Below are 16,901 nucleotides of genomic sequence, written 5' to 3' on the forward strand. Positions count from 1 at the left end.
CTTACAATAATAGTTATCATTCTAGCATCCAAATGGCCCCGTATGAGGCTTTACATGGGTAAAAGTGTAGATCCCCAATTGGGTGGTTTGAATTAGGAGATACTAAATTGATAGGGCCGGACTTGGTCCAGCAAGCCATAGAAAAAGTTAAGCTCATACAAGATCGGTTATTAGCAGCCCAAAGTCGTTAAAAGTCCTATGCTGATAATCGTCGAAGGGACTTAGAGTTTCAAGTTAAAGATTGTGAATTCTAGAAAGTGTCACCAATGAAGGGTGTTATGAGATTTGGCAAAAAGGGGAAGCTTAGTCCCCGGTACATTAGGCCTTATGAGATTGTGCGCAAAGTAGGCAAAGTGGCTTACGAATTAGATCTATCTCCTGATTTGGAGTCAGTTCACCCAGTTTTTCATATTTCAATATTTCGTAAATGTGTTGGAGATCCTACTAGGATCGTGCCAGTAGATGATGTTCAAGTGACAGAAAAGTTGACTTATGAAGAGATACCCATTGCCATATTAGATAGGCAAGTACAGAGGCTTAGAAACAAAGAAGTGGCCTCAGTTAAAGTTTTGTGGAGAAATAATAACCGAGAAGAGATGACATGAGAAGCGGAAGAAATCATGAAATCCAAATACCCGCACTTATTTCATCCCCCGGAAGAGGGCCAAGATGAGACATCAAGATCATAAGGTATGTATGTTTTCCTTTTTATGCATTAGGTCGTGTGCGGCCAAATTCTATTGCTATTATGTTGTGGCCATTTTGTGGGGCATTGTTGTTATGGGTTGACGGGATGGTAGTGCCATATTATAGGGGAAACTCTGGCAAAATTTTTATAGAATCCCCGAGAACTTAACATTTGAAGACGAATGTTCTTAAGGGGGGAAGAATGTTACACCTCGAAAAATTTTCCGTTGATGCATAGTGAATAGGCTAACGAAGAGCACGAAGTATATGGTATTTCGATAAGTAAGGAATGACATTTGATGACCCTAATTAAGATTTCAAAGTTATTCGAAGTAAGGGAGAAAGTTTGCCAAGAGAAGACAAGGCATACGATAAGTATCGGAAGAGATTTACGAGTAACGAGTTAATGATGGCTTAATAATGATTTGGAGGAGAGTTATAACGTCCCTTAGATTGTTAATGAGGTGATAAACAAGTGTTAAGAAGGTTCCATAAGGATTGGGGATCAAACGAAGTGGCGAGAATAAGATCAGTGAAATGATGGGTTATATGGTCGATTATACGGTCCGTATAATGTTATACGGTCTGTATAATGGACCGCAGAACCATCACAGTGAAGGTCCCTCACTGATGGGATTATACGGTCACTTATACGGACCGTATAAATTTATACGAACCGTATAATGGTCACGAGGTCGAGAGAAAGCCGAAGGATCGATTTCACGGTCACTTATACGGACCGTATAAGTGTCAAGTATAATTTCCCGACGGTTCGAGATTTTTTGAGTTATTAAAAAAGGGGACCAAGTTCATTATTTCATTTCCATTTTCACTCCTTCTCTCTAGAACTCTCTAGAACACTTCTCCCAAAAAATTCAAGAGATATTAGTGATCAACTACATCAAACTAAGTGAATCAAGTGTAAGAAACCCATTAAAGTTCATCCAAGACAAGAAATCCAAGTGAAGGTGAAACTAAGGTTTTGCTCAAGTGAGGTGTTTGCACCCAAGGTTCATTCCTATACCATCTAAGGTAAGTTTTATGATATTTTCATGTTGTTTAAGGTATTTGAAAGTTGAAACACTTGGATTATATAAGGAAATAGGAAATGGGTCATGAATGTGGGAATAGTGTCACTTTTGAGTAAATGTTTGGATTGAGTTACGATTCTTGATACATTATGATTATAACCATGTTATAAATTATATTGAGGGTATGGAATAGACATTGTATGTGAATGAACGTAATCGTGTGTTATGACCATGAATATGGATGATTGAAAGTGAATTGAGAAGTAAGGATAATGTAGGTGAATAAAGGCTATTATCATGATGTTGTGAATGTTAGTATTGATGTTTGGGAGTTGATATACGATAAAGAGGAAGTCGTATAAAGAAAGGAGATGCTGTACAATTTTCTCTAGTTTTAGTCAAGTATGCTAAGCTATCGATTTTCTAATGTTAGTATGTACTCTAATGAAGGTAGAAACGTGAGCATTGAAGAAGAACGTGCAAGTGATAGAATAGTTGAATGGAAAGGTATGTAAGGCTAACCCTTCTTTCATAAGGCATGGTTCTTTGGCCAAATATCTATTCTTCTATGAGCCAATGATATTCTCCAAATGATCCTATCTCGAAAAAGCTACTAAGCTTATGATCCTCGATATGTTACGATTGTACTAAATTCCTTATACGATGAGTAATCCTCTAGGGATAGATGAAATGAAAGATGATAGTAACGATGCTAAAGATGCTTATGAGCTTATATGTATATGTGCCTATGTATGGCTATTATGAAACCCCTAGCTTATATGGTCGGGTAGAATATAGTAAATATGTATGTATATATATAATGCGCGCACACCACTGCAGTTGGGTACGGATAACCCTAAGCCTTGGTAGGGCCAGGTATGTATGACACTGAGCCTTGGTAGGGCTAGGTATGTGGTGTTTTCGTGGTCGGGTATGCTATGTAAATGCTATGTATATGATATCAATATGAGTACGAATATGCTAAGTATATGCAATATATGTGATATGTATATGATATGAACATGAGTATGAATGGAAATAGGACTACGAATGCGAGAATAGATGTATGTACACGGATACGCAATAGAAATGGAATGTCCCTATGAAAGGCAAGTAAGTGCTTTGATGATGATACTACTATCTCTCATCCTATGATATTTCACATGTTGTCTATTATGCTTTCTTATTGATGTTGATCATACTTTACATACCCAGTACATTCTTCGTATTGATGTCCTTTTGTTTGTGGACGCTGCGTCATGCCCGCAGGTGGCCAGGGAGACAGACTTGATCCATAGCCTCATTATTCAGGGACTACATAGCAGAGCTCCATTTCATTCGGAGCTACAGCTTTTGGTATAGATTTTTTTGTGTACATATTTATAGGCATGGCGGGGTCCTGTCCCGCCTATATGACATGACATATTCTTCTTAGAGGCTCGTAGACATGTGTAAATGGTTAGATGTGTTTGGCCTTGTCGGCCTATATTTTGGGATATTACTTTGTTAAGCCTTGTCAGCTTATGTACATTTATTTGGGCATAGTTGTTAATGATGATATAAATGAACTATCGCCCAATGGGATTTGTATGATGATGAGTGAAAAGTATGCTTTAGCTACGTGGCTCACCTAGATGTAATGTGAAAGTATGTTAAGAGGTGCCCGGGTGGGTTAGCACCGGGTGCTCGTCGTGGCCCTCCGGTTGGGTCATGACAGTCGTTCTCAAAGATCTTGTAATCGTACAATTGAATTTTCTTACCAAGCTATCCCTAAACGCTCCTAATTTTGTTTTTTCTTCACTTCATCAGAGATGATCAAAGAAAATTTCGATGAGTCTGTGAATTTTCTACGCGATTGCCGCCTCTACATTATTGCATCATCTATGGGATTTCTTCTTTGTTGTAAGCAAACCATATACGAACAACATTACCATGTTTATAATCCGGCCGCAGGGCAATATTTTTCCCTCCGAGAAACAAAAGCGTGTGTTAAATATGTGGCAATGGGGTTTAATTGCGTTGTGGATGACCCAAATGAGGATATAATTTCATTCTCGGTTGTTCGTTATGAGATTCCTATAGAATCAACAGTAACAATTGAAAATTTCTCTTCTCAAACTAATGAATGGATTGAAATCACCCTTGAATTACCGCTTTCGACAATTCTCGAGCTATGGTTTGGACAAAGAAGAGGAAATAGTGTCCTAGCAAATTGGCGTTGATGGGTATCTCAGTGAATATTTTCTTTAATTAATTGGACCTATGAATAAGTTTAAAAAGTGATTTTTCCCCAAGTAATGAGTCTAAGTGTCTATTGCATTTTGGACAGGAAGATGATCACCTATCCAGATGGCGATGAAAGTGGAGATGGACATGATCATATCTCTATATACTTGTCCATAGCTGAGACAAGCTCTCTACAGGCTGGTTGGGAGGTGAATGCCACATTTAACTTCTTGATATTTGATCAAATTAATAGCATTTATCTTGTAATGAGAGGTATATATTGTGTTCCTTTCTCTGGAATTTTCTTCTTAGAAGTCTTTTGAAGTTCCCAAAACATGAAAGTAAAATAACTAGATACTTTAAATTTAAATATGAATTGTTAATATGTCCTAAAAGGACTTCACAATATACTCATACGTTATTGCAAAAATGGAGCAAACGTTTTCACAATATCAAGACTGAATGAGATTTCTCGAAATGTATATCTCATGAAACATTGAGAGAGCCCTCTAATGGTTACCTTGTTAGTGAGAAATGTATCTTTGGAGTACATGTATATGTCATCAAGAATCGGGGAGTGAGTGAATTTGTGTCCTCATTGAATGAGCTCAAGTCTTATAAGCACGAATGGAAGATTTCTGAATTTTCAAAAGTTAAGAATATAGTGCTTATAAGACTTGAGCTATATTCTTAAGCAATATATGCTTATAAGCACTATATTCTTAACTTTCGAAAATTCAGAAATCTTCCATTCGTGCTTATAAGACTTGAGCTCATTCAATGAGGACACAAATTCACCCACTTCTTGGTTCTATTCCAAAAATATATTTCTCATTAACAAGATAACCCTTAGAGGGCTCTCTGAATGATTCACAAGATATACATTTCGAGAAACCCCATTCAGTCTTGATATTGTGAAAACGTTGCTTCATTCCTGTAATAAAGTATGAGTATATTATGAATTCCTTTTAAGACATATTAGTAATTCATATTTAAATTTAAAGTATCCAGTAATTTTACTTTCATGTTTTGGGAACTTCAAAAAGACTTCTAAGAAGAAAATTTCATAGAAAGGAACACTATAAATACCTCTCATTATAAGATATTTGCCATGAATTTGATCAAATATCAAGAAGCTAAATGTGGCATTCAGCTCCCAACCAGGCTAAAGAGCTTGTCTCAGCTATGGACAAGTATATAAAGATATGATCACGTCCATCTCCAATTTCATTGCCATCTGGATAGATGATCATGATCTTCCTGTCCAAAATGCAATGGACCCTTAGACTCATTACTTCTTGGGGGAAAATCACTTTTAAACTTATTCATAGGTCTAATTCATTTAGAGAAAATATTCACTGAGATACCCATCAGCGCCAATCTGTTAGGGCACTATTTCTCTTGCATTACCGATTTCAATAATTCTCGAGCTATGGTTTGGACCAGTGTTTTTAAAGGCTTTTTTGAGGCGAGTCCTGGGGCGGGGCGTACCAAAAACGCTCCGGACACAAATGAAAGGTGTAGATTCATAGGGGCGTACGCCCCAGAATTTGGGGCATAAGTCCCGAGCGCAAAAGCGTAAGACCCGGGTGTAAAGGCGCACACCCCAGGCGTTAAATTTGATTTTTATTATTTTAAAATTATTTTTGCTATAGATTATGATTTTCATTATTGATGTAATGATATTTATATTTTATGTTATCACGTTTCCATGTAGTAGTGATTTTTCCTAAAATGTATAAATAAATGAAGCAACTCTCATAGAAAATAACACTACAATAAATAATTTTTTTAGTGATTATGTCTGAAATTGATATGATAGAGATTTCATAGCACTATGTTCTTGAAGTAACTTTATCCATTTTTGTCATTGCTCTTACACTTTTTGCCCTTCTCCTTCTTTGAACATATAAATAAAAATCAGTGCAAATATTAGTTGAGCATGGAAAGGACTAATAGATCTAGAAATTGATGACAAAGTGAATGAAGATTTCATTTTAAAGATTATCTAGGCTATTATCATTCTTTGTGTTGTTACTTTTCTCAAATAATTAAATAATTTATTGGTGATTTACTTGAATTTATTTGTGGAATTTTAATGAAAATTTTACTTTTGCTTATCTTTTGGTAATAAAGTTATAAAATTGAAGATACATGAGACATAAGCCGCGTAGATCCGTGGGACTTACCCCCCCCCCCCCCTCCTTGTTGCATAAACGTCTCGCCTCCGGCCCCGCCTTTTAAAACACTGGTTTGGACAGTAAAACCTATACCTTTTAGATTTCTCTGGATTACTAACGAAGTAACCACTTACTATTCGAGAATCTAATTTCTTTTCATGTGGATTATAAATTCTAGTATAACAAAGTGAGTATAATCCCAACTATTTTGGATTGAGATTTTAAAAATTAACCACATTATATTCTTCTTTGCCTGACTTTGCACTATGATGGCCTACAAAATTATGTTAGTTTGACTACAAAATCTTAATTTAAAAATATTTTTCCTATCACATTTTTATTTTGTACCCTGAAACCTTTCACTTATCTTACTCAAATATAGAAGTTACTTAAGAGAAATTTTCTCCTTTTGTCCAAGAAAGTAATGGCAACAATAAAGTTTGTTTCATTTCTAATTCTTCAACTTTTTTTCATATTGGAAGTAGCTAAATAGGGTTCTACAAGAAAACATGTCAAAAAGGCCAGTGTCGAAAGGGTTGTTGCGGACTCCGTTTCTAGTGTTCCTACTATGGCTGCCCCATTGTTGAGAATGCACTTTCACGATTGTTTAGTTAGGGTAATCATCGCCATTTAATGCCTTATTTATCATTCTATTTGTTTGTTTGACCTAGGGGTGCCAAATGTAGGAATTGAGTTTGGGTGGGTTAAAGTTGCTTGAATCGATACATAAGTTATTTTACAATTCTGCTCAAAATTTTCTAGAGCTAACATGAGCTGGGTCAAGATTGACAAAACAATGTCATAACCCAATTTCAGATGAAGCACCTTTAAAGAAATAATATGTTGAATTGTATAACCAATAAGGGTTGTGGTGGGCTCAATAGGGTCCCTCCACCCTTAATCAGATGTCTCGAGTTTTTTGGGTATGAAAAAAAATTTGTTAGAGAGTGCTTCCCCTCTAAATGAAGCTTACGTAGCTCCGCAAATTTGAATTAGTCAGTCCCCCAATACGGTACCGAACATTCTGTTAGACTTTAAAGACATGGGCTTTAAAGATGACTGTAGTGTGAATTGGGAAATTGTGGGAAAATAAAATGGAGGGAAATCAAGTTCAAATAAATTTCATTGTGCAAAAGGCACTTTGTGACACTTTGTCCCTCATTTTTGGGGGAAAGCACTTCTTGTGTGCTTATATATAGAATCGCCTCTTCTAACTCTTAAAGAGTTGAGTAAAGGGACGCGCCATCGTCGTCGCTCGATTCGGTTTCGGATTGGGTCTGAGTCCGGATTCTGTCAATAATCTAATTGATTGATAATCTTTTTAGACCAAATTTATTTTCTAAATGCCATTATTTATTTTCTTAAATTCTGATATTTTTGTGTCTTCTCCAAACTCGTGGCTATAAATTCAGAGGCTCTGCCTCAGTTTTCATTACTAAAAAATTTCGAGTTGAAATTTTGCGTTTTTACTCCCCTCTCTCTTCTGCATTTTGCATATTTTTCCAAACCAAAAACGTAAGTGTCCAGTGTGATTTGCTGCCTCTCTTTGAGTTCGCCGAAGTTCTACAATTTACATTGCCGCTATTGCAAAATAGTTTTCCATTCTATCCTGGGAGAAATTAGTCCATTAATCTTGGCAACGATGAGGGGATTAGATTTCTTAAGGACACACAAAAAACTTTGGGGGGGGGGGGGGTTCAGCAAGAAAGGAGAAAAAGATAAGGAACTTTCGAGGCCACAGAGGTGAGCAATATTACTCAAAAAACCACTCAATTTGGAAAGTGTTATAAAAAAATAAACTAAAGCAAGAATATATGTAGAACAAGGGAGAAGAGAGTTCTTATTTCTTATGAGGGATGAAATACAATGAAGAGAACCTCTCTATTTATAGGAGAGAATTGACTTGGTGCCAAAGTCACAAACCCTAAAATTCCTCCTAAAGATAGACATCACAATATTATAATAATATTTATAACACTCCCCCTTGATGTCTATTTCGATAGATAATATGCCTCATTAAAACCTTACTAGAAAAAATCCAGTGGGAAAAATTCTAGTGAAGGAAAAAGAGTACATATTTCTAATAATATACATTTTGGTTGCCTCATTAAAAACCTTACAAGAAAAACCCAGTGGGACAAAACCTTGTATGGAAAAAAGAGTACAACATGTATTAACTCCCCCTGAAGAGAACTTCAGTCCAAATATTTGAGTCTTCGCATTCCAATCTTGTGCACCATCTTCTCGAAAGTTGCGGTTGGTAGAGACTTGGTGAACAAATCAACCATATTATCACTTGAACGAATCTGTTGCACGTTGATATCACCATTCTTTTGGAGCTCGTGCGTGAAGAACAACTTTGGTGAAATGTGCTTTGTCCTATCTCCTTTTATGAATCCTCCTTTCAATTGGGCAATGCCGTGCATTATCTTCATATAAGATTGTGGATATTTTATCACATTTCAAACCACACTTTTCTCGAATGAGATGTATCATTGACCTCAGCCACACAACTTCACGGCTCGCTTCATGAATAGCTATTATCTCAGCATGATTTGATGAGGTAGCCACAATAGACTGCTTTGTAGATCGCCAAGATATGGCAAACACCCCCACAAATAAATACATAGCCTGTTTGAGATCTAGCTTTGTGTGGGTCAGATAAATACCCTGCATCGGCATAACCAACAAGATCGGGACTGCAATTGCTAGAATAAAATAAGCCCAAATCGATAGTCCCCTTTAGATACCTCAATATGTGTTTAATTCCGTTCCAGTGTCTCCTTGTAGGAGCACAACTATATCTTGCTAACACATTAACTGAAAATGCTATGTCAGGCCTTGTGGTATTGGCAAGATACATTAGTGCACCAATTGCACTAAGATATGGTACTTCAGGACCAAGAATTTCCTCATTCTTTTCTTGAGGTCGGAACGGATCTTTATTCGCATCAAGTGATCGAACAACCATGGGAGTACTTAACAGATGTGCTTCATCCATATAAAACCGTTTCAATACTTTCTCTGTATAGGCAGATTGATGGATAAAAATGCCATTTGTCAAATGTTCAATTTGTAAACCAAGGCATAATTTTGTCTTTCCAAGATCTTTCATCTCAAATTCCTTCTTTAAATAATCAATTGCCTTTTTGAGCTGCGAGAGTTCCAATAAGGTTTATGTCGTCAACATATACAGCAAGTACAACAAACTCCAATATTGCTTTCTTTATAAAAACACATGGGCAAATTGCATCATTTGTATAGCCTTCCTTCAACAAATATTCACTAAGGCGATTATACCACATGCGCCCAGATTGCTTCAAACCATACAATGATCTTTGTAATCTGATTGAATACATTTCCCGAGACTTTGAACTACATGCTTCAGGCATCTTAAATCCTTCAGGGATTTTCATGTATATTTCATTTTCAAGTGATCCATATAGATAGGCTGTAACCACATCCATCAAATGCATCTCAAGTCTCTCATGGACAGCGAAACTAATGAGATAACGTAACGTTATTGCATCCATAACAGGGGAGTATGTCTCTTCATAATCAATACCAGGTCTTTGTGAAAATCCTTGTGCAACAAGGCATGCCTTATATCTTTGTATCTCATTTTTCTCATTTCTTTTTGGCACAAAAACCCATTTATAACCAACAGGTTTAATGCCATTAGGTGTTTGGACTATAGGTCCAAAAACTTCCCGTTTGGTAAGCGAGTTTAACTCTGATTGAATTGCCTCTTGCCACTTTGGCCAATCACATCTTTCTTGGCATTCTTTAACAGATTGGGGTTCAAGATCCTCACTATCTTGCATAATTCTTGTTGCAACATTATAGGCAAAGACATAATCCACATTTATTTCCAATCGATTCAAATTAGTCCCAACATTAATTGGATTAATTGATATTTCCTCATTTTCTTGAGTCTCAGGCTCATTGATTTCTTCAAGAATATCAGTGTTGTTCAAATCTTGAATTTCTTTATGAGGTTCTTTTGTAGTGTCATCTTGACCATTTATTTTTCTTTTTCTAGGATTTCGATCCTTAGAACCCAATGGTCTACCACGCTTCTGGCGTGCCTTGGACTCATTTGCTATGACACTAGTAGATGGTCCTACAGGGACATCAATCCGAATTGGGACATTCTCTGCAGGATATGTGATTTGGTAATCCTTTCAAACTCAGAAATGCGTCTGCATTTGATTTGCTATTTTCTGCAAGTGAATAATCTTTTGAACTTCTTGCTCACAAATAGAAGCATGTGGATCAAGATGAGACAATGATGAATTATTCCACAAAATTTCTCTTTTTATTTCATTATTCTCTCCCCCTAATTTTGGGAAAATTGTCTCATCAAATTGACAATCTGCAAATCGAGCAGTGAACAAATCTCCGGTTAATGGTTCAAGGTAGCGAATAATGGAGGGCGATTCAAACCCAACATATATTCCTAATCTTCTTTGGGGACCCATCTTGGTGCGATGTGGTGGTGCTACAGGCACATATACGGCACATCCAAAAATTCTTAGATGGGATATATTAGGTTCTTGACCCAAACCAATTGCAACGGAGAAAATTTATGATAGTTTGTCGGTCACGAGACGAACAAGTGTTCTTTGCATTTAAAATAGCGTGACCCCCAACAATCGTGGCAACCTCGTTTTCATGAGTAATGGTCTTGCAATCAACGTGACGTTTTATTAATGACTCTGCAAGGCCATTTTGAGTGTGAACATGAGCTACAGGATGTTCAACTCTTATCCCAATTGATAAACAATAGTCATTAAATGTTTGGGATGAAAACTCTGCAGCATTATCAAGGCGAATAGACTTTATCGGATTATCAGGAAATTGTGCCCGTAATCAAATTATTTGTGCCAATAATTTCGCAAACGCCAGGTTGCGAGATGACAGTAGGCACACATGAGACCATCTAGAAGAAGCATCTATTAGGACCATAAAATATCTAAACGACCCACTAGTGGGGTGAATTGGTCCACAAATATCCCCATGTATACGTTCCAAAAATACAGGGGATTCAAACTCAACCTTTGTAGGTGATGGCCTAATAATTAACTTGCCTTGATAACAAGAAGGGCACGAAAATTCATTGTTTAAAAGAATCTTCAGGTTCTTTAATGGGTGCCCATTTGAATTTTCTATAATTCGTCTCATCATTATAGATCCAGGGTGTCCCAGTCGATCATGCCAAAGTACAAACGTATTGGAGTCAGTAAACTTCTGGTTTACGATGGAATGTGTCTCAATTACACCAATTTTTGTCCAATATAAGCCAGAAGACAAAGCGGGAAACTTTTCTATAACAACTTTTTGTCCAGAGACATCCTTAGTGATACCAATATATTCAAGATTCATCTCATCCATTGTTTTGATATGGTATCCATTTTAACGGATATCTTTAAAACTTAATAAGTTCCTTCGGGACTTAGGAGAGAACTTAGCATCGCTTATAATGAGTTTTGTTCCCTTAGGCAAAATTATGGTGGCTCTTCCGGAGCCTTCAATCAAACTAGTACTACCAAATATGGTATTAACATTCGCCTTACCCATAAGTAAATGAGAAAAATATTTCTTGTCTTTGAATATCGTGTGTGTAGTAGCAGAATCAATCAAACAAATATCTTCATTATTGGATTTTAATCCAAACTTGCTTTGAGAGTTATCCATATCTTCGAATGGAATGACATAAACAAAGCAAAATAAATATTAAATATTAGTGCTTCCAGTGAAAGTAGATACAGACCAAGTACAAACAAATTGAACTTATATCAATACAAAATTTCAATATAACAATCCAAACCAATAATCGTGTAGGATATTTAATTAACTTATATGATCTATATATACTAATTTAATAACATATTATTGTGGATAACCATAAATATCTTATACACGAAACAAGGACTCAATAATTATCATTAAAAGAGTTGTTGTGAATAATTGTCATATATAGTACTATACCCATATCACCTTTAGTTTAGGAAAAATAAAGGCTTACAAATTGTAGAGCAAGTAGGATAACATAAAGTACTGGCATATCTATTACTACTAGACTCGTGTAAAGAGGGAAAAAAAATGCAGGCATCTTTATTCTTTTATGCAGTATTGCTTATTTTCTCAGCAGGCTCGTTTTTCCATGCATGTCATTAGTTTTCTTTGTATAGAGAATATTCAGATGTAAAGTTGGACTTCAATCAATAGAACTTAAGAGCTTCGCTAAGCTTTTCTACAATTGCAGTAAACTAGAAATCCAACGCCAACAATATCAAGACGAATCAGATTAATTTTATTAATAACTAACTACTAACTAATACGAATTTAAAGACTAGTACTCATGTAGACAATTAATGTTACATGATCTCTTATTCACTAACTTCTATGACTAGCAAAAATTAAAACAAACAACTCAATCATCTCTAACCACAGAACCATCACTAATCAAGTGATCTATCTTTCCTTCAGGGTGCTCAAAGAAATACACATCCAAATGTGTGATGTCAATTTGATTTTCAGAGATAAAATTAGCTTCGGGATTTTTCTCTTTTCTTTTAATTGATGCCTGATAAAGCTCAACCAAGTGCTTTGCCGTACGATAGGTACGTGCCCAGTGTGCACTTCCACCACATCGATAGCATTTGTTTTCTGAGCCACGTGCTTCTGGCACTTCATGCCTATCATCCTTGTTTTTCCCCTTTTGGTGGTGATTTTTCTTTGAAGAGTGATTAACACCAGGAAAATAATTTTTTCTTTGACCATTATCACGACCACGACTATTATCATGACCACGACGGGGGCCACGACCTTTTCCACGCCTGGAGTAGTGGGCATACACCTCATTCACTTCGGGGAGTTGGTGCAAATGCGCCGAAAGAGGTCGATTCTCGTGATTTTTCATCAAGAAATCATTATTTTGTTCACCACAAGAAGATGAGCAATAAAATCACAATACTTTGTGAAACCTTTCTCTCGATATTGCTGCAGGAGCACATTCGAGGCATGAAAAGTGGAGAACGTCTTTTCCAGCTTATCAGAATCACTAATTTTTTCTCCACATAGTGTCAATATAGAAGTAATTCTGAACATCTCAGAATTATACTTCACAACTAATTTGAAATCTTGTAGCCTTAGGTTGATCCATTCGTGTCGTGCTTTTGGGAGGAAGACCATCTTCAGGTGGTCATACCTTTCTTTCAAGTTTTTCCATAAAACGAGTGGATCCTTAATAGTAAGATATTCAATTTTCAAAGTCCTCATCAAGATGATGACGCAAGAATATCATAGCCTTGATTTTCTTGGTTGGATGTTTTATTATTTTCTTTAATGGTGTCTCCAAGACCCATAGCATCAAGACGCATTTCAGCATCTAGCACCCATGATAGGTAGTTCTTGCCCGAAATATCAAGGGCAAACGAACTCCCGTTTTGTAAGGTTAGCCATAAAATAGAGAGAATAAAAATAGTACCTTAGCCTTCAAAAATTTCTTGAGACGGTAGTCTCTCGTCTCGATAACGTGTTATAAAATAATAAACTAAAGCAAGAATATATGTAGAACAAGGGAGAAGACAGTTCTTATTTCTTATGAGGGATGAAATACAATGAAGAGAACCTCTCTATTTATAGGAGAGAATTGACTTGGTGCCAAAGTCACAAACCCTAAAATTCCTCCTAAAGACAGACATCACAATATTATAATAATATTTATAACAGAAAGGGATATATCCATCCACTTTTTAATAGCATGGCACTTGATTTTCAAGCCACAAATAAAACGCGTCAAACTCGACCCATTTCTTTTCTACCATATTAGAAGAGTGGGTTTGGTCGTCAACCACCCACTCTTCTAATATAGTATAAAATAAAAAAATTAAGGTAGGGTCCACGTGAAGAATTAGGAGGCAATTGGAAAAAAAATTAAGGTGAGGCCCACATGAAGAAGTATGAGACAATTGCAAAAAAAAAAAAAAAAAATTAAGGTGGGGTCCACGAGAAGAAATATGAGACAATTGCAAAAAGAAAAAAAATAGGACATTTAAATAATGATAATAAGTTCAGAAAATGGTAAGGTATGCTTAGAGAAAATTTAAAGAAGAGAAATTCAGAAAAAAAAAATAACTATTTAAATCGAACACAAAACTGCTAAAGAAGTCATAAAACCAAAAGATTTAAAACTTATACCTTTGGGTAAGGATAAAAATGCACTAATTTTATACACATACGTCTCACACAAATAATGAGGAATAACATCAAGAAGACGAAATATAAACGGTCAAGAAACGTATACACATATTTTCCTAAAATGATGAAGTGGTTTATACTTAAAAATTTAAAACTAACCCACTCTTCTAATATAGTAGAAAATAAAAAGTAAAAAATAAAATATTAAGGTGGGGTCCACGTGAAGAATTAGGAGAAAATTGGAAAAAAAAAATAAGGTGGGGCCCACGTGAAGAAGTAGGACACAATTGCAAAAAAAAAAAAATTGAGGGGTGGGGTCCGCAAAAGTAAAGAGTGAGACAATTGCAACCAAAAAAAAAAAAAAGGACATTTAAATAATGATACATAATAAGCTCGTAAAGCAGAAAGACGCTTGCATAAAAATTTAAAGAAGAGAAATTAAAAAAAGAATAACGATTTAAATCAACACAAAACCGCCATAAAGAAGTCATAAAACCAAAACATTTAAAACTTATACCTTGGGTAAGGATAAAAATGTACTAATTTTAGACACACGTTGTCTCACACAAATAATGACGATGAAGGGTTCATACTTAAAAATTTAAGAGTGATAACGTACGCTAACACATGAAAACAGTTTTTGTTGAGTAGAAAGAGATGATTAAACCCTAGAGTAGATATGTATTTCAAATCTTTCAATTGAGAACCAAACCAGGAAAGTCATAAATGGAATAAGCTGACTAAGTAAAATAATTAATTGATATTTTCAATTAATTGAATTATAATACTTTCTATAATAAAATTTCCATAATTATATTACTAAAAGGTACTTTCCGTCCTAATTTATGCGACATAAATACCATTGACTAAGCTTAAAAAAGAAAATGAAAGCATCTAAAACTTCAGGGTCTAAAAATGTCATAGATATTTGTGTGAACTTAAATCATTTCATTAAAGGTAAACGGGAAAGTTTCAAGTTAAATGATTTCTAAACATAAAAACATACCATTCTTTTTTTGACAAATTTAAAAAAAAAAAGTGTTGTACTATTTTTTGTGTTGGGCCCGTGCTAGAACCGGCTTTCATCATCTAGTCCAGAAACTTCTATCCAACCGAATACCTGACTCATAAAATCTCTTTATATACTAAACAAAAGGTCCAAATTAAAATTACTAAGTTTGGTACCTTTAATTGGTTTGTCATCGCTTAATAAATTCATATAGCTACGGTTCATACTCGAATTTTGCTGCTAATATGAAAAAATATCTAATTGAAGTTAATGGCTCCTTTTAACTTAGACGATTTTTTTGTTCCTTTTAGCCAAGATCAGTGAAATAGGATAATGTTAGACCATTTAACTGTGAGCAAACAAGCTCCCGTGAAAGGGAAAAAAAAAATTAGGTTGCTAAACCAACACGTAGCGCACAGAAAAGTTTAATTATTATATTATATTATATCAATTATTCAGGTTTCTTGTGAAAGGTATCTCCCAAAAGTCCAAAACCATCTCAGATGGTGCTTCCAAGCTCTCTCTATTAAAAGTATTTATATTTATGTTCAACGCATTTATCATTTTTTTAAAATAAAGAAATTTGTTTGGCATATAAAGAGACTTTTGGGCGTATATTTTAGCATATAAAGGGATTCTACGGATTGAATAAGTGTCTTTTTATTTGAATCGGTTGTGTTTAATAATTTTTTATTTGGGTTAAAATTTCAGGTGTTACATTTTTAAAAAGTAGACGGACGCTTGAGTGACCTTTTGAAGAAAAATAAAAAATATAAGTGACTTTTATAATACAAAAAAAAAAAAAAAAAAAGGTAATTTCATTCACCTATTTTTCACTACTTCAGTAATCGTTTAAGGCAATGCGCTCGTCAAAAAGAAAAAAAGCAAGCAAGCACTTTCTTTTGCTATTGCACCTTACACTAAAAAAAACTACATTTTGTGTTTGGATCTTTTTTTTCCAAGTATATACATTCAAATTATGCAATCGTTTCATGGTCTTCTTTGAGAGCAGAATTGGATAAATATTTAATAGGCTAGTTCCATCCATCATTTTGGAAATTGGATAAATATTTCTATGACAAAATCAATTACATGCCTTAAATGTTACCTTTTCAAAAAGAAAAAACAATTACATGCCTTAAGCGATTGTCATGATATCCATTGAATATTGAGCTAGCTTTTAAATTTTGTTCCATTTTTCCCAATTAATACAGATAGAAATCACCTCAAATTCACTTACTTTCCATTCTTTCCCAGTTAATACAGATAGCAATCACCTCAAATTCACTTATTTTCCATTTTTGCCCAGTTAATATAAATAGCAATCACTTCAAATTCACTTATTTTCCATGTTTTCCCAATTAATATAGAGATAGTAGTCACCTCTAATTCACTTACTTTCCATTCTTGCCCAGTTAATATAGATAGCAATCACCTCAAATTCACTTATTTTCCATTTTTGCCCAGTTAATATAGATGGCAATCACCTCAAATTAACTTATTGTCCATGTTTGCCCAATTAATAGAGATAGTAGTCACGTCATATGAACTTACGGTCTACAC

General features: G+C 35.1%; 1 protein-coding gene across 1 annotated transcript; it reads right to left on the reverse strand.

The window, feature by feature from the left end:
- Window positions 1–12,560: 12,560 nt before the first annotated feature.
- On the reverse strand, window positions 12,561–13,049 carry LOC132047616 (uncharacterized). The gene has a single exon (XM_059438634.1). The coding sequence runs from the start codon at window positions 13,047–13,049 to the stop codon at window positions 12,561–12,563; it is 489 nt and encodes a 162-aa protein (XP_059294617.1).
- Window positions 13,050–16,901: the final 3,852 nt, after the last annotated feature.

Source organism: Lycium ferocissimum, chromosome 2, assembly GCF_029784015.1.
Source record: "Lycium ferocissimum isolate CSIRO_LF1 chromosome 2, AGI_CSIRO_Lferr_CH_V1, whole genome shotgun sequence".
NCBI classification, from domain to species: domain Eukaryota; kingdom Viridiplantae; phylum Streptophyta; class Magnoliopsida; order Solanales; family Solanaceae; genus Lycium; species Lycium ferocissimum.